The 25,174-nt window shown below is 44.3% G+C and overlaps 6 protein-coding genes across 6 annotated transcripts; 5 read left to right on the forward strand and 1 right to left on the reverse strand.

The window, feature by feature from the left end:
• Window positions 1-4,427: 4,427 nt before the first annotated feature.
• F5147DRAFT_647033 (uncharacterized protein) lies at window positions 4,428-9,806 on the forward strand (the record flags this gene model as incomplete). Its single annotated transcript, XM_041433173.1, has 20 exons — window positions 4,428-4,492; window positions 4,548-4,829; window positions 4,907-5,268; window positions 5,389-5,417; window positions 5,456-5,551; window positions 5,599-5,625; window positions 5,674-5,766; window positions 6,290-6,381; window positions 6,435-6,488; window positions 6,529-6,610; window positions 7,048-7,136; window positions 7,298-7,383; window positions 7,506-7,765; window positions 7,826-7,918; window positions 8,052-8,075; window positions 8,164-8,314; window positions 8,648-8,664; window positions 8,774-8,792; window positions 8,871-8,980; window positions 9,516-9,806. 20 exons carry the CDS (start codon window positions 4,428-4,430, stop codon window positions 9,804-9,806), a joined length of 2,322 nt encoding a protein of 773 aa, XP_041299926.1.
• Window positions 9,807-15,610: 5,804 nt separating this feature from the next.
• F5147DRAFT_766466 (uncharacterized protein) lies at window positions 15,611-16,042 on the forward strand (the record flags this gene model as incomplete). Its single annotated transcript, XM_041440779.1, has 2 exons — window positions 15,611-15,685; window positions 15,734-16,042. 2 exons carry the CDS (start codon window positions 15,611-15,613, stop codon window positions 16,040-16,042), a joined length of 384 nt encoding a protein of 127 aa, XP_041299927.1.
• Window positions 16,043-16,619: 577 nt separating this feature from the next.
• F5147DRAFT_766467 (uncharacterized protein) lies at window positions 16,620-16,867 on the forward strand (the record flags this gene model as incomplete). The annotated part of the gene is made up of 2 exons (XM_041440780.1): window positions 16,620-16,701; window positions 16,752-16,867. The coding sequence occupies 2 exons, from the start codon at window positions 16,620-16,622 to the stop codon at window positions 16,865-16,867; spliced, it is 198 nt and encodes a 65-aa protein (XP_041299928.1).
• Window positions 16,868-18,090: 1,223 nt separating this feature from the next.
• Window positions 18,091-18,700, forward strand: F5147DRAFT_766468 (glycosyl transferase; the record flags this gene model as incomplete). Its single annotated transcript, XM_041440781.1, has 3 exons — window positions 18,091-18,151; window positions 18,203-18,373; window positions 18,426-18,700. 3 exons carry the CDS (start codon window positions 18,091-18,093, stop codon window positions 18,698-18,700), a joined length of 507 nt encoding a protein of 168 aa, XP_041299929.1.
• A 322-nt stretch (window positions 18,701-19,022) lies between these two features.
• F5147DRAFT_647034 (uncharacterized protein) lies at window positions 19,023-19,510 on the reverse strand (the record flags this gene model as incomplete). Its single annotated transcript, XM_041433174.1, has 3 exons — window positions 19,023-19,072; window positions 19,120-19,412; window positions 19,461-19,510. 3 exons carry the CDS (start codon window positions 19,508-19,510, stop codon window positions 19,023-19,025), a joined length of 393 nt encoding a protein of 130 aa, XP_041299930.1.
• Window positions 19,511-19,890: 380 nt separating this feature from the next.
• On the forward strand, window positions 19,891-21,311 carry F5147DRAFT_563507 (uncharacterized protein; the record flags this gene model as incomplete). The annotated part of the gene is made up of 8 exons (XM_041430679.1): window positions 19,891-19,970; window positions 20,021-20,164; window positions 20,212-20,345; window positions 20,399-20,558; window positions 20,620-20,752; window positions 20,807-20,961; window positions 21,005-21,133; window positions 21,188-21,311. The coding sequence occupies 8 exons, from the start codon at window positions 19,891-19,893 to the stop codon at window positions 21,309-21,311; spliced, it is 1,059 nt and encodes a 352-aa protein (XP_041299931.1).
• Window positions 21,312-25,174: the final 3,863 nt, after the last annotated feature.

The following is a 25,174-nucleotide window of genomic DNA, read 5'->3' on the forward strand; positions in this document are numbered from 1 at the left end:
CGGGTTTCGGGGGTCTCGGAACTCAGAACTCGGTATGTAGGACAACAAAAATATCTTTCGGGGTTCGGGGGTTAGTGAAATGTTTATAGATATACGTAGGTTAATTCAAACATGTCTGAAAAATTTTGTTCATCTCAAATGTCAAATCCTGAGTTCCAGGTTTCGGGACTCGGCACCCGGCACCCAGCACTTGGGGTTCGGCACTGAAAATTTGACATTCGGGTGTTCGGGTTTTGGGTGATATCTAAATCACAACAGCTTCGAGTTCTGCCAAAGCGTGAAACTTGAAACCCAGTGTGCAACATGTTGATTTTTCATTTATATCACACAAATCATCGAGTTCCGAGTGCCGAGTGCCGAGACCCAAAGCCCGAGACCCGAAAATATGTACACAACATGTCCATTTTTCACTCACTGCACAAATCACCGAGTTTTGAGTGCCAAAGCATGAAACTTGAAACCCAGTGTGCAACATGTTGATTTTTCATTTATATCACACAAATAACCAAGTGCCGAGTGCCAAGTGCCGAAGCCCAAAGCCCGAGACCCGAAAATATGTATATAACATTTCCATTTTTCACTTGTTGCACAAATCACTGAGTTTCAAGTGCCGAAACCCGAAACTCGAAACCCAGTGTGCAACATGTTCATTGTTCATTTACATTACACAGATCATTGAGTGCCAAGGGCCGAATACTGAAACCCGAAGCCCAAAAACATGTATGCCACATGCCCATCTACTCATTGCACAAATCACCAAGTGTCAAGTGCCGAAACCCGAAACGCGGTACTTCAAATGGACATGAATTCTGTCTTTGTATGTATTATCCATTGGTGTAGGGTTGAAATAACTTGGGAATTGTATTTGTCAGTGCTCGGTAGTTGGTAGTTGGTGGTTGGTAGTCAATATAGGCAAATGATAATGAAAAATGAAAGTTGTTATTACACTTAACTTCCTTACCGAAGGTTGTAGTCTGAGTCTAGGGGAGTGTATTGGTGTTACGCACTCAAATAGATCTGTTAGGCGGAGCCCTAAGAGGGGCGTCGTCCGCTAACGTTCGTGACGTAACCGGAAGGATCCGGTATAGCAAGTGAGACTGGCGACGACGAGTCGGCAGCGGTCACAGTACGCGCGTGTCACGTGACTTCGTAGACGGATGTCTTGAGAAGTCACTCAAGGTCAGGACTGTCTTGTCCAGACGATGAGGTCGATCGAGGTAGACTTAGCCGCGAGGAGCGACTAAGAAAAGATACTAGAGACTGAAGCTGAGGGGGCTTCAGAGGGAAGTATGTTCCAGGGAAGATTGAGTAGATTCAAGTTAGGGAATCTAGTACAGGGTGACCGACTACTTATACTAAGTGGAGAGGGTTAAGGGCAAGGCTACCGCACAGTAGGTAAGGGTAAAGGGGAAACAGGAATGGTATAGGTGCGCTGGCATCAGAGCCGGATTAGTGATGGATGGTTGAATGTAGAATGAGACCGAGAAACGTTGGAACGGACCAACGGTAAGAATACAACGTGCGGGAATCCGCAGTCAGGGGAAACAGAAAGAGGAAAGCCACATTGGTGGCACGAGTCAGACCGAGTCAAAGATGCGGGACCACATTGGTGGTCGAATCAGGAGAGGAACGTGCATGCACGTGCATAGAGGCAGGCGATGCGAGGGACGGGAACGGTCCCGAGGATCCGGTCAACGGAAAGGCGGTAAAGGAGGACGAGCCGGTAGATGGTGAGGGCGAGGATGAGGGGAAAATGATAGGGGGGCCATGTGACCGATGTTACTTGTAACAATTGGTAGTCTTTTCTTGTCCATCAGTTATCATTTAACCGAGATATAAGCTAAAGAAATCTGAAACATCAGCGATAATGAAAAAATGAAAGTTATTATTATGAGGAAGTGAAATGGGTAAGAAATTGAGTGTGGGAAACTTCAAAGACCCAAAGCATCGAAAATGGTTAGTTGAGCAGTGGTAGGACTTTAATGCTGGGTCAACTCATATTTTCACTATATCCCTTCTACCCATCCCCTACCCTCAGGGCAGTAGGCAGTATGCGTTCCTTGGGTAGTTTATGATCTATCCTACATATTTGTAATGATATTTTCGGCCTGAATCATATATAAATGTGACTTGGTATAAAAGATGTCTATTGTCACTCTCCACACATATGTCATTTTGCCTATCATTACATCAATCCTTCATGAATCTTTCTAGGCTTTTAAGCTATTATAATGGATGTATATGGGTGTTATTCCAGGTCTCTCATCACATCACAGGCTTGTTATGTTGGATATCTTGACATAATGTGCAAGTCTCGCTATTAATATTCATTCTTTTATCTTTACACTCACTTACTGCACACATGTATTTCATTTGTCATTATTGATGTTTCAGATTTCTTTAGCTTATATCTCGGTCACATGGTAACCAATGAATGAGAAAAGACTACAAATAAACTCACCTAGACTCGGACTACAACCTTCATTAAGCTGACTACTGATTCCCGGGTACCGAGTATCAAAACCAAATACTGAGTACCAATTACCATGTACCGAGTACTGCATAATGAGTAACAAGATAACCAATTGACAAGAAAAGACTACCACTACACTCACCTGGACTTGGACTACAACCTTTGGTAAGGAAGTTAAGCATAATAACAACTTTCATTTTTTCATTATTGCTGATGTTTTGCTGAATGACAAGGAAAGACTACCAAGACACTCACCTTGATGTGGACTACAACTGTCATTTTTCATTATCATTTGCCTATATCGACTACTGAGTCTCGAGTACCGACCACTGACCACCGATCACCGAGTACTGACAAATACAATTCGTGTCCATGTGAAGTACTGGGTTTCAGGTTTCGGCACTTGAAACTCGGTGATTTGTGCAACAAGTGAAAGATGGAAATGTTGCATACATATTTTCGGGTCTCGGGCTTTGGGTCTCGGCCCTCGGCACTCGGAACTCGATGATCTGTGTAATGTAAATGAAAAATCAACATGTTGCACACTGGGTTTCAAGTTTCATGCTTTGGCACTCGAAACTCGGTGATTTGTGCAGTGAGTGAAAAATGGACATGTTGTGCACATATTTTTGGGGTTCAGATTTCGGCTCTCGGCTCTCGGAACTTGATGACTTGTGTAATATAATTGAACAATGGACATGATGCACACTGGGTTTTGAGTTTCGGGTTTCGGCACTCGAAACTTGGTGATATGTGCAATGAGTAAGAAATGGACATGTTCCATACATATTTTCGGGTTTTGGGCTTCGGGTTTCAGCACTCAGCACTCGGAACTCGATGATCTGTGTAATGTAAATGAACAATCGACGTGTTGCACACTGGGTTTCGAGTTTTGGGTCTCGGCACTCGAAACTCGGTGATTTGTGCAGTGAGTGAAAAATGGACATGTTGAACAATGGGTTTCAGGGTCTCGGGTTTGAAAAATAGCATAATAACAACTTTCATGTTTTCATTACCATTTGCCTATATTGACTACCGAGTCCGATAAGGGACCCCTTGGATGATCCATTGCTCAATGAAATACTACCTGATTGGAAGTGTGCTGGTTATCAGATATTCATTTGTCAACTCCCGGGTCCCGGAACTCAGAAGTCAGTACGGTTGACCCAAATTTGGGTGGTTGGAACTTGGCATCTCATAGGGCAACACAAGCTTCGCACCCCGTATTCCAAATTCTGCAAGACAACCTGTGCACCATCAAAGGCCATGTCAGGAGATCACCTGCTGCTCCGGGAACTTGGTAACTTTGATTTATTACCTCCTCTGATTTGGTTGATGTACAACTACCTCAGCTCCATCATGTCTACAATTATGATACACATGGGCCCACCCATCTATATTTTATACCACCCTCAGCCCACCCGTCTAATTAATATGTGTCTGGGCCCACCCGTCTAATACAATATTTTATATTACCCTCGGCCCACCCGTCTAATTTAATATGTGTCTGGGCCCACCCATGAATGTGATAACAAGTACCTACCCATCTATCTCACACACATCTACCTTAATACACCCATCTGCATAATATCCAACTACCTCGGCCCACCCATCTACCTAATATTCATGTACATCGGCCCACTCATCTACTCTATATAGTCCCTGCATGGGCCCACCCACCTCCATCGGGAATAATTTGCCTCCCGGCCCATCCGTCATAGTCGAGGATATTTTTATCATGGGCCCATGGTCTGCTGGCCCATATCATGCGGGATATTATGCACATCCGTTCCCTCATATTATACGGAGATAGGTCACTGTAATATGTGTTATAACAACAGAAACTTTATGGCTGTACCAGATATACCATACGTTTCTTTGTTGGCGCTCGACAAATTTTCAAGGTCGAAAACTGAGTCGCGCATATGATGTTATTATGTTTGCACTTACCGACATGTACAACAACCCGGAGTTGTACCCCGAGTTCCAGGAAGCGGTGAAGGCACTGCCATTCATCAGGTTGGTGTCCTTTGCATGACTCTTGGCCTTACTTATCATACGTACTCATGATCAGTGCCGAACATGTCTTTCCAATGCACCCCAAGGAATTATGCCCGAAAATATGCCCGGAATTGGGACGAGCAAAGCACATAGATGAGATTCCAGACACTATCCTTCAGATAAATGATAACCCACTGGGTCTTCCCAATTCCATGTTCACATTCCTGCGCTCGCAAAGGCCTCGGCGAGAAGTGGATGAGTCATCCATCAGGAATGGGGAGTCATCTTGGCTTGTAATACGTCACACGATATATCAATACATTTTCAAGGGTGTAGGATTCAAATCGAGTTATCAGTAATGTACTCCGAATGAGCCTTACTGCGCATAGTGTGATTTGATGTTCAGCAGGGCTAGATCTGCCTCAACCATAGGAGCAAGGTGATCCCCAGCTCAAAGGCTAGAACACCTGACCACGCAAGGTTGGACATTGGTTTCAGGAGCAGACGCTCCTCTGTGCCAGATAGCCCATTGTCCAAAGTGTGTAGGTGGCCTGACCACATAAAGTTGAACATTGGCTTCAGGAGCAGATGCTCCTCTGTGCCAGATAGCCCAATGTCCAAAGTGTGTCAGCAGCCTGACCATGCAAACTTGAACATTGGCTTCAGGAGCAGACACTCCTCTGTGCCAGATGGCCCAATGTCCAAAGTGTGTTGGCAGCCTAACTACGCAAACTTGAACATTGGCTTCAGGAGCAGACGCTCCTCTGTGCCAGATGGCCCAATGTCCAACGCGTGTAAGCAGGAGCAAGGCGATCCTTAGCTCGAAGGCTAGAAAGCCTAACTGCGCAAAGTTGCAGAGCAGACGCTCGAAAGCTTCGATCAAACAAATTTTGATTGTTTAGTATTGTTTGCAGCTATATACCAATACGGCTCAGAACTGCAGGTAATTCCCACACTCAATCAATCTGCTTCGTAACTTAGCCCCTTTCTGAGAAACTCAGCATTTTTCTAAACATGTCTCGTATCAATCATACCGCCTGCATGGGGTTGCTACCAGTGAAAGGTAGAAAGGCTCTGGTAAGTAATGTTCGCAATCGGTGGCGGGTAGTTAACGATTTTATCAGACACAAGTTGACGTCTGGTTCGATTCAGTAAGTCCATGAGGCTACAACCACCGGTGGCTTACCCGAATTATTCAGCGACTCACCCAATCAGGTGTCGCTCCACGTCGTCTGACGAGGATCAGAACTCAGTTACTCCGTGCCGTAAACAAAGCAAAAGCAATGCTTCGCGTAAGTATTGCGATTTTTGTTACTCACCTTCTTAGCTTCAACTGACCGATAATTTAAGGAATTTGCTTCGTCATCATGATAACGGCCCTAGCATTCTCCAGACTCCTCGGGGGAGTACTTACTGTACCATCACCACCATCATCACAAGCTATATTCCTTTTCTACATGCTACAGGTACTGTTCCCAAACCATCCAATTACCTATATTGGTACATACACCGATCATCACACTATGATACCACTCACACTTGTAATACCCATCATGATCCGATCATCTATGACTACATGCATGTATCATACTCTACCATACCATATACGCCTGTTATCTATTGCTGTGGTGCTATGTCCTATGTAGGCATGCGCGTGTTTACTAATTATATTTGTGCCTTACAATCAGGGTTCAGCAGAGCCATTATGATAAATCTAATTCCATCATCGTGTGAAAATTCACCTTGAACATGACCACAGCAGTATGTTCAATTTTGACTGTCAAAGTTATGTGCGTGCTTACTCTATCATGCTAGACCCCAACAAGGTTCGATCAACAGATGCTGCTTAAGCATAGTGTCCCTATTTGGCCGATGCAGTTATGGCGCTATACTGAAATGCCACAACTGTAAGCATATTCATACGGACGACTTGATTCACGGTTCTAAACAACAAATATAGGGTACCTGTAGTATGCGATTATAACGTGCAGATGATGCAAGTCGACCCATCTAGGTTTGTCACCCCATTTCCGAATGTGACGTTTTAACTGCAGCATCAACAGGCGCAAGGTGCGTGGGGATTGGGAAGAGTGTATTCACCTGTCGGGGGCTACATATCATTACAATGGCAAAATGGTGAGTATCGACTGGATTTACGAGCAACGTGCTCACTTTATATAGAATACGTTCACAGAAATGAACATAAGAGCTTGTTCGGACGACCAGCTTCAAAGGCTCGAATCTTGGATCCACGCATCAAGACTCAAAATCAACGATGAACACTGGTTGTTAGTTGTCGAGCCGATCTTAGCTAGAGGGGAGGAGGTCTACCCATATTACTGTGTGGTCCCGAAAAATCGCATCATTACCTGGCTGGAACCGGTGGATGCTTACCTTCTTTTCCAGGAATGTACGATGGTGTCACATTGGAATCACAAAAGTATGTTTCCATTTCGTGTTTTGTTGCTTTTACCAGACCTTGCAGGACTTGAACTTGAGGCCCAATTCTGGTGAGTGATCAACTCGTCCTGATGGAAGCGAACCGATTCGAAAGTTTCTCACTGCGTAACCAGGAAACACGTCGAATATTTTCCAAGCAAGGTTTCAATGAGTCTCCTGGAAGTAAGAGAATTACGGCTTCAATTGAACTGGTATCGCATAGGTCAGTTCTGTGGTATTGGTATATCCGATCAGATTGACCTGAGCATGTAACAGAAGTGTTAGCATTAGAAAACTCTACAGCAGCTTCATTATTTTGGACGTTGGACCAAATGAAGGAAATGCTCGCTGAGCTAGCTATTGCCGGTATGCACCCTCAACAAGATCTACATTTCAAGTCGATGACCAAAGGATAGAGGAGCTTGCAGGACCTGATGGGGCGATGAGGGAACCGAGTATCGCAATCTGTGGTGCGTAAACCATAGAACAACGGAGAATTGCAAACTTATCTCGTTCATCACTGACAGGCAAATTGTTGTATTTACTCCATAGGATGACACTTTCTCCATACCAAATGTCATCGATTGAACAGTCAATAAAGGGCATCACCAATACTTGAACCACTATGGCCAGCCCGAAGCTTGCTTAATGCGAACGCATTCACTGGGCAAGAGACGTAGGGATCTAGAACATTCTCCCCTCATGACTGGTATTGCAGTCACAATGTTTTGGATTCCAATAATGGTGCTCAAACGCCTCAGAAGCATTTACATTGATGGCCTCGTAAATGGGGTAGACATAAAGGGATTCACGGATGACTTCAGCGTTCAGGCTAAAGCTCAAACCACCGTGGTAAGTGTGTCATATCATGGGCCTAAACGAGAACACTCACCACTTAACCCACTTTTATAGGCAAGTGTCATTCTGGCAGTCAATGCCTCCATTCTCGCCATCCCGGGTCTAGGCACACAAATTGCCACAAAGACGTTATGCTCCATCTCCTTCGTATTTAGTGTCTACTGTATCCTTGGGTGCGCGATAGCACAAAACTTCGGCCATAGGCTGAGATCCCTTGATTTTGTGGTTCGATTAAATTCGTAGTTTTTGCAACATAAACCTAACATCACCGACTCAATAGGTGTACTACCTGCAAGGGAAGATGGTCAGTCTTGTGTTTCTTACAAGCATACTGAGTTTTTTGTATCTGATAAGGTAACTAAGGTTTGATTGTAATCGATTATCACTTACAGGACTGCCACAGTTTGGCATTTTCCATCCTTGGGTTTCTCGCTGGTATCTTTACAGTTGATTTTGGGCTACCCTTGTCCGCAAAGATAGGCTGCGGGCTGGCCCTCATTGCGGGAGGGGGCCTTATACTTCCATTGATGATGGCCAGTTTTGGTCCTGGATTGATTTGATAACGAGCAACGACCCTCACTCGATATGAACGAACCTGGAGACTGAGACCAAGCAGAAGTAGTGCCAGCTGATCACATCACCTTCCCCCGTACTAGTGAATTTGCGATATCGAGAGTCGGGACATTCATGTTTGACGCTTGACATTCCTTTTTTTTAATTACGTTTTCGACACATTTAATCAATATTAGTAACTACGGATCCGGAAAAATAGCTATTTTGTTTGATCTTGACTACGCTCAATGAATAGGCAGCCAATGAATGTTGAGCTTGGGTTTGTAATCACACGTGACTCTGATACTGCCCGCACTTGCTTAGATCCAGATATCTGGTCTGTGTGCGCGCACTACATACTATTTACAATAAGTGCATTGATTTGGATGCTGCACAGCACGCTGCACATGTGTTGACCTAGTACTTACTGGCACCTCTATATGTAATCAGCGTTGTCAGGACAGTACTAGTGAGTCATTGAACCCTGACATATATATAATTTTAAAACCTAGATTCTTGCGATCACGAGACTCGATGTTTATATTAGAAACCTGGCCAGTGGTAGCATTCATCCACAAGCTGTTGCACGATCACCATTGCTGTCAGGGTTGCCCAGATACACCCCCCCTTCAGCTCATGCGCAACTCAGGTGTCAAGGTATGTGATGAGAAGAATCATAATTTATCTAAGATGTCACCCAGATCACGAGCGCTCATGACATGCTGTGACTCGCATGAATTTGAGGCTTCAAGAAGCAACATTTCTGCGCCTGCACATTTCGACTCAAGTATACAGCATGTGCCACATGCTCATTTTTGATGGCCAGACTCTTTTTTAACCAGCCAAACCTTTTGTGATACAACGGCCAAACTTTTTTGATGGCCGTCTAGTTTTAGATTAAGTTGCCCTTTCAAGCATTCAGTCGCCGCTACAAATGAATTGCGTGGAACTTTGATAGAGCAGAATAACTGGACCAACGTGACAGAGCGTCTTAAGTTGAAAATTCTAATGTCGACCTGTCTTTCGCCCTTACAGCTGTTTGATAACTCAGCTTATCATACAGACATTTTTCAACTCTCAAACTCGCTAGGTATTGGATTGCTGGATGCCTACATAGGACTCATAACAAATGACAAGGCCGGTCCACGATTTTACTGCATTTGTTTGCATGTCTTGAAAATTTTCTACACAGCTCCAGACTGAATTAAAGGTTCTATCCTTTTTGCTCAAAGATCGTGTCTATCCCGGTGATCTTTGGAAAATCATTGGGGAGCACACTATCGAAGTAAAGCAGGAGGTGATGTTAATTCAACACCAGAGCACCTGCATTGGTGGATCAAAGGGGAAAAGGCATGTAATGATAGAGCATCTTCTCATGGAGGAGAGGAAGAAACGGGGCCAGATGGAGGTGTCTCTGTATAGCCAGGCCATTGAACACTTGCAGCAACACCGGCTGCATAAGCTTGTCAACTTTGGCACATAAATTATTAGTCTGAACCCTATTGTGTCCAGGTATGCACGACATGATGACTTTCTCAACAACTTCGAGATGTGTTGGACCCTGCGCATCCCCATTCTGTTCAACAGCTACGCGAAATAAATGTGATGCTTGGTTAAAGAGACCACACAGCACATATTACAGTGACCTATCTCCGTATAATATGAGGGAACGGATGTGCATAATATCCCGCATGATATGGGCCAGCAGACCATGGGCCCATGATAAAAATATCCTCGACTATGACGGATGGGCCGGGAGGCAAATTATTCCCGATGGAGGTGGGTGGGCCCATGCAGGGACTATATAGAGTAGATGAGTGGGCCGATGTACATGAATATTAGGTAGATGGGTGGGCCGAGGTAGTTGGATATTATGCAGATGGGTGTATTAAGGTAGATGTGTGTGAGATAGATGGGTAGGTACTTGTTATCACATTCATGGGTGGGCCCAGACACATATTAAATTAGACGGGTGGGCCGAGGGTAATATAAAATATTGTATTAGACGGGTGGGCCCAGACACATATTAATTAGACGGGTGGGCTGAGGGTGGTATAAAATATAGATGGGTGGGCCCATGTGTATCATAATTGTAGACATGATGGAGCTGAGGTAGTTGTACATCAACCAAATCAGAGGAGGTAATAAATCAAAGTTACCAAGTTCCCGGAGCAGCAGGTGATCTCCTGACATGGCCTTTGATGGTGCACAGGTTGTCTTGCAGAATTTGGAATACGGGGTGCGAAGCTTGTGTTGCCCTATGAGATGCCAAGTTCCAACCACCCAAATTTGGGTCAACCGTACTGACTTCTGAGTTCCGGGACCCGGGAGTTGACAAATGAATATCTGATAACCAGCACACTTCCAATCAGGTAGTATTTCATTGAGCAATGGATCATCCAAGGGGTCCCTTATCGGACTCGGTAGTCAATATAGGCAAATGGTAATGAAAACATGAAAGTTGTTATTATGCTATTTTTCAAACCCGAGACCCTGAAACCCATTGTTCAACATGTCCATTTTTCACTCACTGCACAAATCACCGAGTTTCGAGTGCCGAGACCCAAAACTCGAAACCCAGTGTGCAACACGTCGATTGTTCATTTACATTACACAGATCATCGAGTTCCGAGTGCTGAGTGCTGAAACCCGAAGCCCAAAACCCGAAAATATGTATGGAACATGTCCATTTCTTACTCATTGCACATATCACCAAGTTTCGAGTGCCGAAACCCGAAACTCAAAACCCAGTGTGCATCATGTCCATTGTTCAATTATATTACACAAGTCATCAAGTTCCGAGAGCCGAGAGCCGAAATCTGAACCCCAAAAATATGTGCACAACATGTCCATTTTTCACTCACTGCACAAATCACCGAGTTTCGAGTGCCAAAGCATGAAACTTGAAACCCAGTGTGCAACATGTTGATTTTTCATTTACATTACACAGATCATCGAGTTCCGAGTGCCGAGGGCCGAGACCCAAAGCCCGAGACCCGAAAATATGTATGCAACATTTCCATCTTTCACTTGTTGCACAAATCACCGAGTTTCAAGTGCCGAAACCTGAAACCCAGTACTTCACATGGACACGAATTGTATTTGTCAGTACTCGGTGATCGGTGGTCAGTGGTCGGTACTCGAGACTCAGTAGTCGATATAGGCAAATGATAATGAAAAATGACAGTTGTAGTCCACATCAAGGTGAGTGTCTTGGTAGTCTTTCCTTGTCATTCAGCAAAACATCAGCAATAATGAAAAAATGAAAGTTGTTATTATGCTTAACTTCCTTACCAAAGGTTGTAGTCCAAGTCCAGGTGAGTGTAGTGGTAGTCTTTTCTTGTCAATTGGTTATCTTGTTACTCATTATGCAGTACTCGGTACATGGTAATTGGTACTCAGTATTTGGTTTTGATACTCGGTACCCGGGAATCAGTAGTCAGCTTAATGAAGGTTGTAGTCCGAGTCTAGGTGAGTTTATTTGTAGTCTTTTCTCATTCATTGGTTACCATGTGACCGAGATATAAGCTAAAGAAATCTGAAACATCAATAATGACAAATGAAATACATGTGTGCAGTAAGTGAGTGTAAAGATAAAAGAATGAATATTAATAGCGAGACTTGCACATTATGTCAAGATATCCAACATAACAAGCCTGTGATGTGATGAGAGACCTGGAATAACACCCATATACATCCATTATAATAGCTTAAAAGCCTAGAAAGATTCATGAAGGATTGATGTAATGATAGGCAAAATGACATATGTGTGGAGAGTGACAATAGACATCTTTTATACCAAGTCACATTTATATATGATTCAGGCCGAAAATATCATTACAAATATGTAGGATAGATCATAAACTACCCAAGGAACGCATACTGCCTACTGCCCTGAGGGTAGGGGATGGGTAGAAGGGATATAGTGAAAATATGAGTTGACCCAGCATTAAAGTCCTACCACTGCTCAACTAACCATTTTCGATGCTTTGGGTCTTTGAAGTTTCCCACACTCAATTTCTTACCCATTTCACTTCCTCATAATAATAACTTTCATTTTTTCATTATCGCTGATGTTTCAGATTTCTTTAGCTTATATCTCGGTTAAATGATAACTGATGGACAAGAAAAGACTACCAATTGTTACAAGTAACATCGGTCACATGGCCCCCCTATCATTTTCCCCTCATCCTCGCCCTCACCATCTACCGGCTCGTCCTCCTTTACCGCCTTTCCGTTGACCGGATCCTCGGGACCGTTCCCGTCCCTCGCATCGCCTGCCTCTATGCACGTGCATGCACGTTCCTCTCCTGATTCGACCACCAATGTGGTCCCGCATCTTTGACTCGGTCTGACTCGTGCCACCAATGTGGCTTTCCTCTTTCTGTTTCCCCTGACTGCGGATTCCCGCACGTTGTATTCTTACCGTTGGTCCGTTCCAACGTTTCTCGGTCTCATTCTACATTCAACCATCCATCACTAATCCGGCTCTGATGCCAGCGCACCTATACCATTCCTGTTTCCCCTTTACCCTTACCTACTGTGCGGTAGCCTTGCCCTTAACCCTCTCCACTTAGTATAAGTAGTCGGTCACCCTGTACTAGATTCCCTAACTTGAATCTACTCAATCTTCCCTGGAACATACTTCCCTCTGAAGCCCCCTCAGCTTCAGTCTCTAGTATCTTTTCTTAGTCGCTCCTCGCGGCTAAGTCTACCTCGATCGACCTCATCGTCTGGACAAGACAGTCCTGACCTTGAGTGACTTCTCAAGACATCCGTCTACGAAGTCACGTGACACGCGCGTACTGTGACCGCTGCCGACTCGTCGTCGCCAGTCTCACTTGCTATACCGGATCCTTCCGGTTACGTCACGAACGTTAGCGGACGACGCCCCTCTTAGGGCTCCGCCTAACAGATCTATTTGAGTGCGTAACACCAATACACTCCCCTAGACTCAGACTACAACCTTCGGTAAGGAAGTTAAGTGTAATAACAACTTTCATTTTTCATTATCATTTGCCTATATTGACTACCAACCACCAACTACCAACTACCGAGCACTGACAAATACAATTCCCAAGTTATTTCAACCCTACACCAATGGATAATACATACAAAGACAGAATTCATGTCCATTTGAAGTACCGCGTTTCGGGTTTCGGCACTTGACACTTGGTGATTTGTGCAATGAGTAGATGGGCATGTGGCATACATGTTTTTGGGCTTCGGGTTTCAGTATTCGGCCCTTGGCACTCAATGATCTGTGTAATGTAAATGAACAATGAACATGTTGCACACTGGGTTTCGAGTTTCGGGTTTCGGCACTTGAAACTCAGTGATTTGTGCAACAAGTGAAAAATGGAAATGTTATATACATATTTTCGGGTCTCGGGCTTTGGGCTTCGGCACTTGGCACTCGGCACTTGGTTATTTGTGTGATATAAATGAAAAATCAACATGTTGCACACTGGGTTTCAAGTTTCATGCTTTGGCACTCAAAACTCGGTGATTTGTGCAGTGAGTGAAAAATGGACATGTTGTGTACATATTTTCGGGTCTCGGGCTTTGGGTCTCGGCACTCGGCACTCGGAACTCGATGATTTGTGTGATATAAATGAAAAATCAACATGTTGCACACTGGGTTTCAAGTTTCACGCTTTGGCAGAACTCGAAGCTGTTGTGATTTAGATATCACCCAAAACCCGAACACCCGAATGTCAAATTTTCAGTGCCGAACCCCAAGTGCTGGGTGCCGGGTGCCGAGTCCCGAAACCTGGAACTCAGGATTTGACATTTGAGATGAACAAAATTTTTCAGACATGTTTGAATTAACCTACGTATATCTATAAACATTTCACTAACCCCCGAACCCCGAAAGATATTTTTGTTGTCCTACATACCGAGTTCTGAGTTCCGAGACCCCCGAAACCCGAAACCCGGCAGTCCACAATTTCAGGGTTTGGGGGTTGGTAAAATGTGTATGGATATATGAAAGGTTGATTTAAACATTTTTGAAAGATGTCTCATATCAAATGTCAAGTCCTGAGTTTTGATTTCCGGGTTTTGTGACTCCGGGTTTCAGGACTCCGGGCTTCGGCACTCGGCACTCCCAAAACCCGGAAATCAAAACTTGGGACTTGACATTTGATATGAGACATCTTTTAAAAATGTTTAAATCAACCCTTCATATATCCATACACATTTTACCAACCCCCGAACCCCGAAATTGTGGACTGCCGGGTTTCAGGATTCAGGGGTCCTGGAACTCGGAACTCAGTATGTGAGACAACAAAAATATATTTCAAAAATGGGTAAGTCAATGTGTTTGTCAATCAACTTGGTTGTAAATCAAATTTTATTGATCTCCCCAAATTTCCCAAGTCCCAAGTCCCGAGTGCCCACCCCCGAGACCCAGCAGTCCACAATTTTGGGGTTCAGGGCTTGGTAAATCTCGGTTTGGGGTTTTTCCACTTCAGTCCTCAATTATTGGTCAATGCCACACATGGTTGATTCATGTTTTCGTGCTTAGGGGTTTAGATTCGGTGGTCGATGGTAGGTATATGCACTCATAGTGTACATGTTTGATTCGCTGGTGGCTACATCAGCTGTATGTCTTGATGAAACATATCTAGGCTCACCCATATATGTACCCATCTATGTACAATTCCCCCACGTCAGCCCACCCATCTATGTAATATCCCCCACCTTGGCCCACCCGTCTATATAATTATACCCCACCTCGGCCCACCTGTCTATGTAATAAATATTTTATCACACCCTCGGCCCACCCGTATATGTAATACTCCCCACATCGGCCCACCTGTATATGTAATATGCCCCATGTCAGCCCACCCATTTATGTAATATTCCCCTACCCTGGCCCACCCGTATATGTAATACACCCCTGTTGGCCCACCCATCTATATGACAATATTTGCCTCACATCTCTCTTCAGCCCAGCTGTCTATAATATCCTACTCTACATATTACCCAGATGGGCCCACCCATCTCCATGAATGATCATATTCCCCTGGCCCATCCGTCAACATCAAGGATATATATATCATTGGCATACATGGGCCCACCCGTCTCCATCGGAAATAATATGTTACCCGGCCCATCCGTCGTCATTGAGGATATACACAACATAGGCCCATGGTCCGCTGGCCCATCTGATACGGGATATTATGTAGGCCGGGTGGCCCATATAATACGGAATTTGTCACTGAAGGGGCTCCGCACGGCTACCCTCTTCGAGGTGAACTTTTCATGGAAATGTGCTCTTACATGGACCAGTCTACACTTTCGAAACCTGGACCGATAATTGCCCATGAAGATAGATGGGCATTCGTCATGTTGAATGTCAGTGATGTGATTAATCTACTATACTGCTCTCACCATTGTGTGAAGTGCGTGGGCCCCTCATTACCCCTGTTGAGCACATGGGTCGCTGTCGATGTTCAAGAAACCTTCTACAGTGCATTTTGTACAGAACAAGCCTGCCAGGCACGACTGATGACACAAACTCACGTCGTTAACAGTGACTATCCATATCAGCGCAACATTGGGTTGGAGTGGTTTACCTTGCAGGCCAAGATTGTTACAGGCATCTGTAACGCCTACACTAGCCCCACTCTGCTAGACTCCCAGCGCGGTGGCACACCGCCAGCACTTAGAAAGACAGCGGTCTGGACCGCTGTGACACCGCCCCTGGCCTAGACGGCCTTGTACCTGATCCATGGAGGCTGTACACCTCATGGTCACCCTAGATCAGAGCATGTATACCTCATGCTGCTTCATGAATATCTGGAGCACCTCCTGGCGCCTCATGTACCTGCGCAGTCGCACTTGGCGCTGCATGCTTGATCAGAGGTTAAGCCTCATGTATCTTATCTGTACTCATGACCGCCCTCATGTACTCTTATCTTTGATAGACATAGATCCGCAGATATACTATAGATACAGACTGAGCTTGAACACTTACATGTAGCACATATAAGTAGACAGATTATTGTACTTAGACTTTACTTTAATCTACTTGGTTCAATCCTGAAACTTGTTCAGTTAAGCCTCCCAGCTTAACTGTCTAGACTGCACTTCTAAGTCGCTCCCCGCGCCTTAGCCATATCCGCTAGCCCTGTATCTCGACGAGCGCCGTCTTACCGAGATAACCGGAGGAACCCTTGACATTCCGTCAAGCCGAGAACCACCCTTAGCTTCATTGGGCTCACTCGAGCTGTCGCTAAGAAGACCTATCCAAGTTCGCACATGCCGACCAACGGTCAGCGTAACAAAGATGCGCCACGCCCAAGCTGAGATAGAACTTTATACAGTGGCCATCGCAAATGCCCGTGAATTTGACTGCTCTGACAATATCTGTGGGCACGCTGATCAACAATATGGTCTTTAATAGCTGATGACTTTGCAGGTACATCGTCGTCTTTCAATGGATTTATTCCGCCACCTCAAGCCAACGAATTGTGTTACTATGGCGAGGACCATGACACTGACAATGAGGACAGCTTTGACTTTGAAGTTGAGTAATACTTTGAGTTGTCTTAGACCTTATCTCTGCGGACTATATCAAATACCTGTATGGCACGTTGCTAGTAGTTTGTAGCTATCACAAACTGAAGTGGCACTTTGTACTTTTATGTACTACGTATGAGGTCCGGGAATATATATACCCATATGTAATATCTTTTCTCTACAACTTATGATTCCGTCAGCCTCCTTCCACGTGACCGATCGCCATGCTGAGTCACTGCTCAAAGTCATCTTGTTCAAGTTGAGAACCTTTCTTTCATTGACTCGAAGGTATGTCTCATGATGTGAATTCTGAAATGCTACTCAATATTAATGTCATAGTAAATCAGTATTACTCGGCGAGGCGGATGACTATCATAGGTCACCGATCGACTCTCTTCATCATTGACAATTAATCGACAGTGAGATGATAGGTTATGTAGTCGATTGGAGAATTTGACGCTTCAAGGCTGCCTGGATGCGAAATGATTCTATCAAAGGTAAATGACGAGTATTCAACTAGTCCTAGTCCGCTTATCGTCATTTTCAGACAATATATTATTCAGAAAAGCGCTACTACTAAGATTAGAAGTTACCCGCGCTCCATCATGGACATTGGAGACCGAGTGCATCCTTAGATCTAGTGTGAATTTATTCACAATCACAAGATCCTCAAGGATGGAGACGAGTCCGAAATTGGCGAGCGTGGCGTATGTTGCAGATTTGCACTTGCTGTCACACATACTGATCAGTACGTTTCTTTATGATATCAGTTTGCTTTCGCATAGTTAACATTATGATATACGTAGGTTATGATCAGGATCGGGTACAGAAAAACCTGAGGTTGGGGCCATGGGATCGGTGTATTACATCGTGATTTACGCTGTGGCAAGTATGGCTCTAAAGTATCTCTCATCCTGACTCATGTCCTTCCAGGTCGCTCTCACAAGTTTTAATCAGTTAGATATGCTTTGCCGTGTTCAAGAGAAACTGCTTGTTTTCCAGGCATCTTGATTTCAATTCGAATTGATCAATTTCTCAGAAACCAGATACATCTTCCAGCATGGGTCGCTGCATTGGTGTGGCAAGTCAACCACAACTTTATCACTTGCCCTGATTAATGCCGAGATTAGTTGACTGATGTCTTCTACCAACTGGTATTTTCATTTCTACCCTACTATCTCTGCTGCATATGCTGGAATGGCTCTTTGGAGGGATGACGTCGACAATATGCGCCTGCCATGGACCCCGGGCCTATCGGCCATTTCCTTACGGCCACCCTGATTTCTACATCAACAATATGTTAGTCATCTTATATCTTCTCTTACGACCAATTGATTGTGTTTGCAACAGTGTTCTTAGAAACATTTTCTATCCTGGCATGTCAGTATTCTTCCGTTGGCACTATTCTACCTAGCATGGATGACTGGTACAACTTGACACCCGTATTTGACTGGATTCACTGTTGCATCATCAGTGTCTCCTTGCAGTTCATGATTGCCTTACTGCCGCTGTTCATTCAGGGTATGCGTGATTCTCTTGTCTTCAGTGGGGTGCAGTTTTGACGCTTGTACAGAACTAGTGAGACGTGGAACTGGTCATCCCATTATTCGTCTTGGGAAGCAGTTCATGTTCTTCTCCCCTGTTTCTGACATATTTTCTACTCAAATCTACACGCACTCCATCATTAGCAACCTGACTTTCGGTGGTGCCCGATACATCGTGACAGGACGTGGATTCGCAAGTACCCGTATCTCATTCAGCAGTCTCTTCTCTCGTTTCGCTGGACCGAGCATTTACCTGGGCATGGGGACCTTGACAAGTCTTCTCTATGTTACTATGGCACTTTGAACGCCTTATTTGATGCACTTCTGGACCTCAATTCTTGTCCTTCACGTTGCTTCCTTCTTGTTCAACCCGCATTAGTCCGCGTTCATGGATTTTGGGATCGGCTATCGGTAAATTGACTATTTTGTTCTATTTGCATGCTTTGCTGATGAATGTGTTGTAGGGAGTTCACTGATTATCATCAATGTTGCGACTTATCATAGCACAGCGTGCAAGGGCCGCTGGGGTGCCAGATTGGCTTTTATTTCTATCAGTCCACGAGGATATGCCAAAATGCTCAGACAAAACTTGACAATTCACTATGCTACGCACAAATACAACAATATCACGACATGACTTCCATATTCACAACTTCGACGACGACATCGTCGTCGTCTGCACAGGATGGTCAGTTTGTTATGGGTGGTGTGCATCGGACATACCTCCAATGGGAGATGGAGCATCCCAAGCAATCTGATGGGCTGAACAAGTATCGATGTCGTGTGGTGCATATTGTTCCAACACCCTTACCCGATAGTTCTCCTCCAACCAACAAAGTCTGTACTTTCTGTATAGTTCTCCGAGCTTCGAGCAACCCAACTCTGCAAGCTCCAGTTGCTCTTTGAGCCCAGCGATGGAGTCCACCTCACCTGTTTCTTGGTCTATCTTGCCTGCACCGTCAGGAGGAGCCTTGCTGTTTCGCTCCGGGGAGCAGTTGTTGTCAATATCCGACTCCCTAGTCTATGGTGAACTTTGGGAACAACTGGTGACGGGGTTGACGAACCTTACACTGTAACTGGTGAGCTTCTCCCTTTGATTAATGCTACCTGGCATTTCGATCCTAATGAAAGGTATTTAAGTTAGCAAACCCCACCGCAAGAAGAGTCGCATCAGATTTACTGTAAGTTCAAGTTAATGTGATTTCCTTGCAGTTTGAATGTCTGACTGAAGGATTGTTGCATAGTGGCGAATATATTCTTGGCGACAAGCTACAGCAGATGCATGTTAAAAAGAGCTTTTATTCTTCCATGGCGTCTTAGTCGTCCAAGTTGGCAGCCGGTTCGGGCCGGTCATCCCATATGACTTGGCCGCTAGTCATTTTGGCCACCAGCCATAACTTGGCCGCCATAATGTTTGTTGTTTATGTAATGTCCCGGATAAAAATTGAATTCAGCATTGGCAAAGCCCAGGCTACCCTTTCTTCTCTTACTCTCATGACCACCGAGGACACCGCTTCCAATATTCCAAATAAACAAGGCTCATCAGCCCTTCAAATGGGGCCCCGAAAAAAAGCGTAAGCTGCTCCAGCGTTGGCCAAGGTTTTATACTCATCCTGTCGCCTAGCTCCACATCTGATCCGCTCGTCTCCCATGGACGACACTTTGGTCGAACAGTATTTGCACTGTGCAACTACTCTTCACTGCTCACCAATGGTATCTTGAGACTCGAGCAGATGGAAGATACTCCGCTGGAGCACTTTTCCTCCGAGTAAAGAAAATGTATCTTTCTATTTCGCTGACTGACGTACTTGGCAGAGAGTGGAGAGAACACCGTGTCTTTGAGCAGCTCTTAGATTCATACCCTGGCCTTCTGGAGCGATTGAAAAATGGGTCCGAAGAGGACATTCTTCACATCAGAGAGCTAGTACATCGTTCTCTGCATGGCTGGAGTTCCTGCTCCAAGTTGTAATTTACAGATTGGCAAGGGAGCCTCAGGTGCGAGAGGCAAAAACATTGAAGTCCACAGTGCTTGATTGGATTTCCCCGAAAGGAGAAGCGATCCAGCCTTTTTTACACAGAAATTCAAAGATCGACTGTGGCTTCAACCATGAACTTACAGGGTCCTTACTTTGTCCCGCTGGACTAGACTGGAATGACTCACAGTATGCTTTTGTTTGCTAACGATCATACTCCTAACAACTCTTCGCACTTCTTTGTAAATAGGACCAAAGAAAATCTCCGAAGTGGCGAAATGTTAGTCTGCGGAGATCAATGGCCCATCTTTGTGTACACCCACCAGACTTATGACCCTGATGATCCGTGGTGTGGTCTCCTCAGGAGCCACTTGCTTGTATCAGTGTGTGATACACGTCTTTTCACGAAGTCCTCTCACTAAGTTGCATTCCACTAGGCTTACAAGCACGTCTTCACATCTCCAAGTTCAGTTGAGAAGGAACCGAAAGCCACGCGATCCAGAAATGCTCGCCTCCACAGCATGAACTCTGTCACCATTGCTTCTCTAGCTTATATCACAACTCAGGTTCAGTTGCACCATACTTTTTTTCGGTAGGCGATCTTAACTTTGACTGAAGGTCTGATTTGCTCTAAGCTCATCCTCGGTGTTCTCAAGGACTGACACAGCTACTGACTCAGAGACATTTTACCATAGCCTCCTTGATCTCCTGGAGGACCCTGATGAATCAAGAGAAGTCGATGAGTTACTGATGTGGTGGAATCGGTATTTTCATCATTCTGTATTTTGTCGCCGGCTCACACATTGCCATGTATCCAGACAAGTCTTTCCCACTTCTGCCACTGCCAAACGACCTATCACCGCCAACAGCGCGTTATCGAAGATCCAACAAAAATGTCTTGCGTTAAAACAGATGTCGAATCCGAACATAGTTTCTTCATAGCGTCTATGTCCCTCTCTAGTATATAAACCTAATGCTATATTGTTTATGGCTTCTAAGTGATCGTGAGAGAAGCCGTTTGGCTGAAAAATGATGGTCGATTGCGCAGTACATTCTCATATGTCATATTGATCCGCACGAGCAGGCATTGCAAAACAAGACCTGCGACTAACATTTTGCTTGAGCTTCAATGATCAATCTGATGGAATGCATCGCACTATGATTGTTCAGCACTTTTGGACTAAAGGCAACCCCAATCCAAAACAATCTTGCATACGAAGACTTTAGCCAACTCCAACATTTAGAGAGAATTTGTGAATGAAAAAAATTCTCACTAATGTTGTATATAATGGCCATATCTTATCAAGGTCGGGCAGGATGGCAATGCACTGCCAGTCGTCACCTGAATTGTATACTTAGCAGAATGGCACAACTACATACATTATATCAGAGTTCTTTTCGAGGGCACAATGGCAATCTTGGCCTACATGAGGTAACCACGTTGACACAACTTAGTAATGAGTTGTAGAAGTTTGGCATCCTGGGGCTGTAGGCGGTGTTGGTCCTACACAGTCTAGCTATACATAAGTTTGTCTTGATGCAGACATATTTTTAGACACTGCAGAGCCTACAATGATAAACTAACCATGCTTACGATTATTGAATCTTGTCAATGTTGGGTAGGGTGGTAATGCACTGCTGGTCATTGTCTGAATTGTGTACTCAGTAGGTTTGAGCATCACAGGCTAGCCTGACAAACTCTTACCTGATGCTAGCATCGAGGGGGTTGCTGTCAATCGTGCAATGGCAGGCCTTGCTTACATAAGGCAATCATGCAGACATAGCTTGGCATTGTGTTGCAGATATTTGACTCCATTGTGCTGTAGATGGTGTCAGTCCTACACACTCCAGCCATATAAAATCTTATATGATACTGGCATTTATTCAAAGATTGCAAATGAAGAAAAAATAATCAAAGATTACATACTACAACCAAGGCATAGCAGAATTGTAGTGCATTACCACCGGTCCTCGATCAGATGTCAGTGGTCACTCTCATCAACTCAGACTTCCCTTACCATGACTGGTGGATGTTGCAATATGTACCATTCTGGTGACAACCTGACAGATAATCACAACTACTGTCACAAATATGTATCTGGCAGTTTCTGTCCGACTAAGTCCAGGTATTTAAAGCTTTATCTTGTGGGTTACAATTCTGATGGATATTATGTAGATTGTAGACCAGATAAAGCTTTGTAAGGATTTGTTATTTTTGGATCAGTTACCTGATGGTCCTGGTTTCTCAGAAGGTACTAGATGTCTACGGGAGTTCGCACATTTTTGGCAAAACGGTTATTACCCTACATCGCACAAACAAACAAAATTGATTTTTTGACAGTTCAATAGCGTGACATCAAAAGTACAAGTTCTGCTAGTTTCTTTTTTCGAAAATCGACGTTTTGAGTCCAGCGGAGAGTTACTGCACAGAAAAGTGCATTTTCCCTAGAGTTCGCGCACTTTGTCACACTATGTCACATGTTTGCCGCAATGCCTTTTCACGCTCCACGGTGCATGGTGTAAAGCATTTCAGCATTGCGGAGTTTTGATTACATAGTCTCTATGTAACACTTTGGGCAGATTGTCACATCTGGGGCTATTATTTCTTTTATCGCAGATAATCCTGACAAGCATGTGCCCCGGATAGATTTGTTTTAGTATTCTCTGGCACATGACTTTCTCGCTTGGCCACTAACAAGATAAGTATTAGGCCTTTTCATGGCCCAATCCATTTACTGATCCCACCCACTCGACAGTTGTCTGTTCTTGCAACAAGTAAGTGCTATTTACGGTGCATATATGCACACATTTTGAACATTGTGAGTTATCTGACATTGTCACATTCATTTACTGACTGTTTTACATCATCACTAGCTCAATACCATTGTCCCAATGCATCAGGCATTTGACTACAGAATGGCAGAGCTTTAGCTAACTTTATCTAATGCACAATATAAAAATTAATTATCACAGTTACAGATGAAATGATAAAGGAATAGATAGGCAGACTACGCTGGTGAGATCTACCAAAGCTATGATACTGATAGACCTATGGTAGCAAAGTGTGATCTACTAGCACATTTTTGGGTGTTGGCAAAATGTGTCTGGCTTTAGATAGGTAGCCTCCGATGGCAGTTTCCACCATTGCTGACAGTGTGTTGATGTGCGACCCTGAGCTATCATGCCATAGCAAGGTGTTGTGTTTCTGAAAAATGTATCTGGCTTTAGATAGGTAGCCTCCAATGGCAGTTTCCACCATTGCTGACAGTGTGTCGATGTGCGACACTGAGCTATCATGCCATAGCAAGGTGTTGTATTTCTGAAAAATGTATCTGGCTTTAGATAGGTAGCCTCCGATGGCAGTTTCCACCATCACTGACAGTTTGCTTATGTGTGACACTGAACTATCTTGCCATAGCAAGGAGTCAATAATGTGTCAAATCTACATAGTCCTGTATGAATGGCTTATGATGCTGCAACTAATGACAGCATGTCAAGATGAGACACTGGGTTATCTTACTGTAGCAAGCTGCTGATATCTTGTCAAACATACATGCCCTTACAAGGATGGTGTATGATGGCAGAATGTACCATCAATAACAGTTTTTCAGGGTGTGACACCAAATCATCTCACCATAGCAAGTTGTTGATACCTACAAACTCTAACAGAATAATTTATCATGCTGCGTTAGACTTTATAGATAGAGCATTCATCAATTGCATTAGCAATCTATTGACTACGAGGCATACAGAACAATATCAAACATAATAAATTAATTAGTGTTAGCATTGGCCCTTGCACGAAGGGCAGTGCATTTTTCTCAAATTTTGGATAACACACTGTTTTTGCTACCATCAGCATTGAAAAGAGAGCGAGCCTTGGCACACTACACCATACATATTATGGATGGCGTATTATGTGTAGGCCATCAGGATCAGAACGAGAGTTAATGATGGCGTCCTAGACTCATAAATAATTTTGATGGCACATTATGTCACCCACCAGTGACTCTGGTGGCATGTCATATATATAAGGTATATGAATCGGCACTGTTGGAACAATCAACATCATATTATGCACAGCAACATGCCGGTGACACCTCAGACCTCTCAACAGGGTTTGAGACAATGTGTTCTAGTTGGAAGTAACATCACCTTTAGGTAAGTGGTTCAGTATGGTGCGCGGTAAAAAAAACTCATGGAAGGTTCACCTAAAGCTTCCAAATTTCCCTGGTGCACATACTGAGTAGCTCTGATGTCGGCACTGACTTCAAGTGAGTAATGCAGTTACAGAAAAACTTGCAACAAGACCCACCATGTGCAGGGAATCCCATCAAAACAACAGATTTATTCATAGAGGAACACAGACTATGAGTGAGGTTTTGAAATTTAGATTTGCGCAGCGTCTAATGAAAAGCTCACTTAGGCAATAGTGAACAATTTATACATGAAGGATCCGAGTTACATCGAGTCAAGGAAGAGCTAACAAAGGCGGAAAAGATTATCGCAGACCTCTCGGATAAGGTGATCATGTACAGGTATAGATGGCTGGAAGAGTATTATCGTGCCGACAACCTTGAACGCCATATGCCCAGTGACATCCTGGTACCTGTCCTCGCTCAGATACCCCAAGGTGCTTCTTCTCCTGGGTTCTCTCCGGAGTTCTTGGCCTGGGAAAGCATGTGAGAAGTTCGGCACGGGGAGGGCATACCAGGGAGACTTGGAAAGAGTGCCAGGCACCTGTGCGAGAACGTATTGTACGCTGGAAAAATAGATTCATGACTGCTCGAGTAAGTATAATATGT

Source organism: Suillus discolor (assembly GCF_016758755.1).
Source record: "Suillus discolor strain FC423 chromosome Unknown F5147scaffold_1, whole genome shotgun sequence".
Taxonomy (NCBI): Eukaryota; Fungi; Basidiomycota; class Agaricomycetes; order Boletales; family Suillaceae; genus Suillus; species Suillus discolor.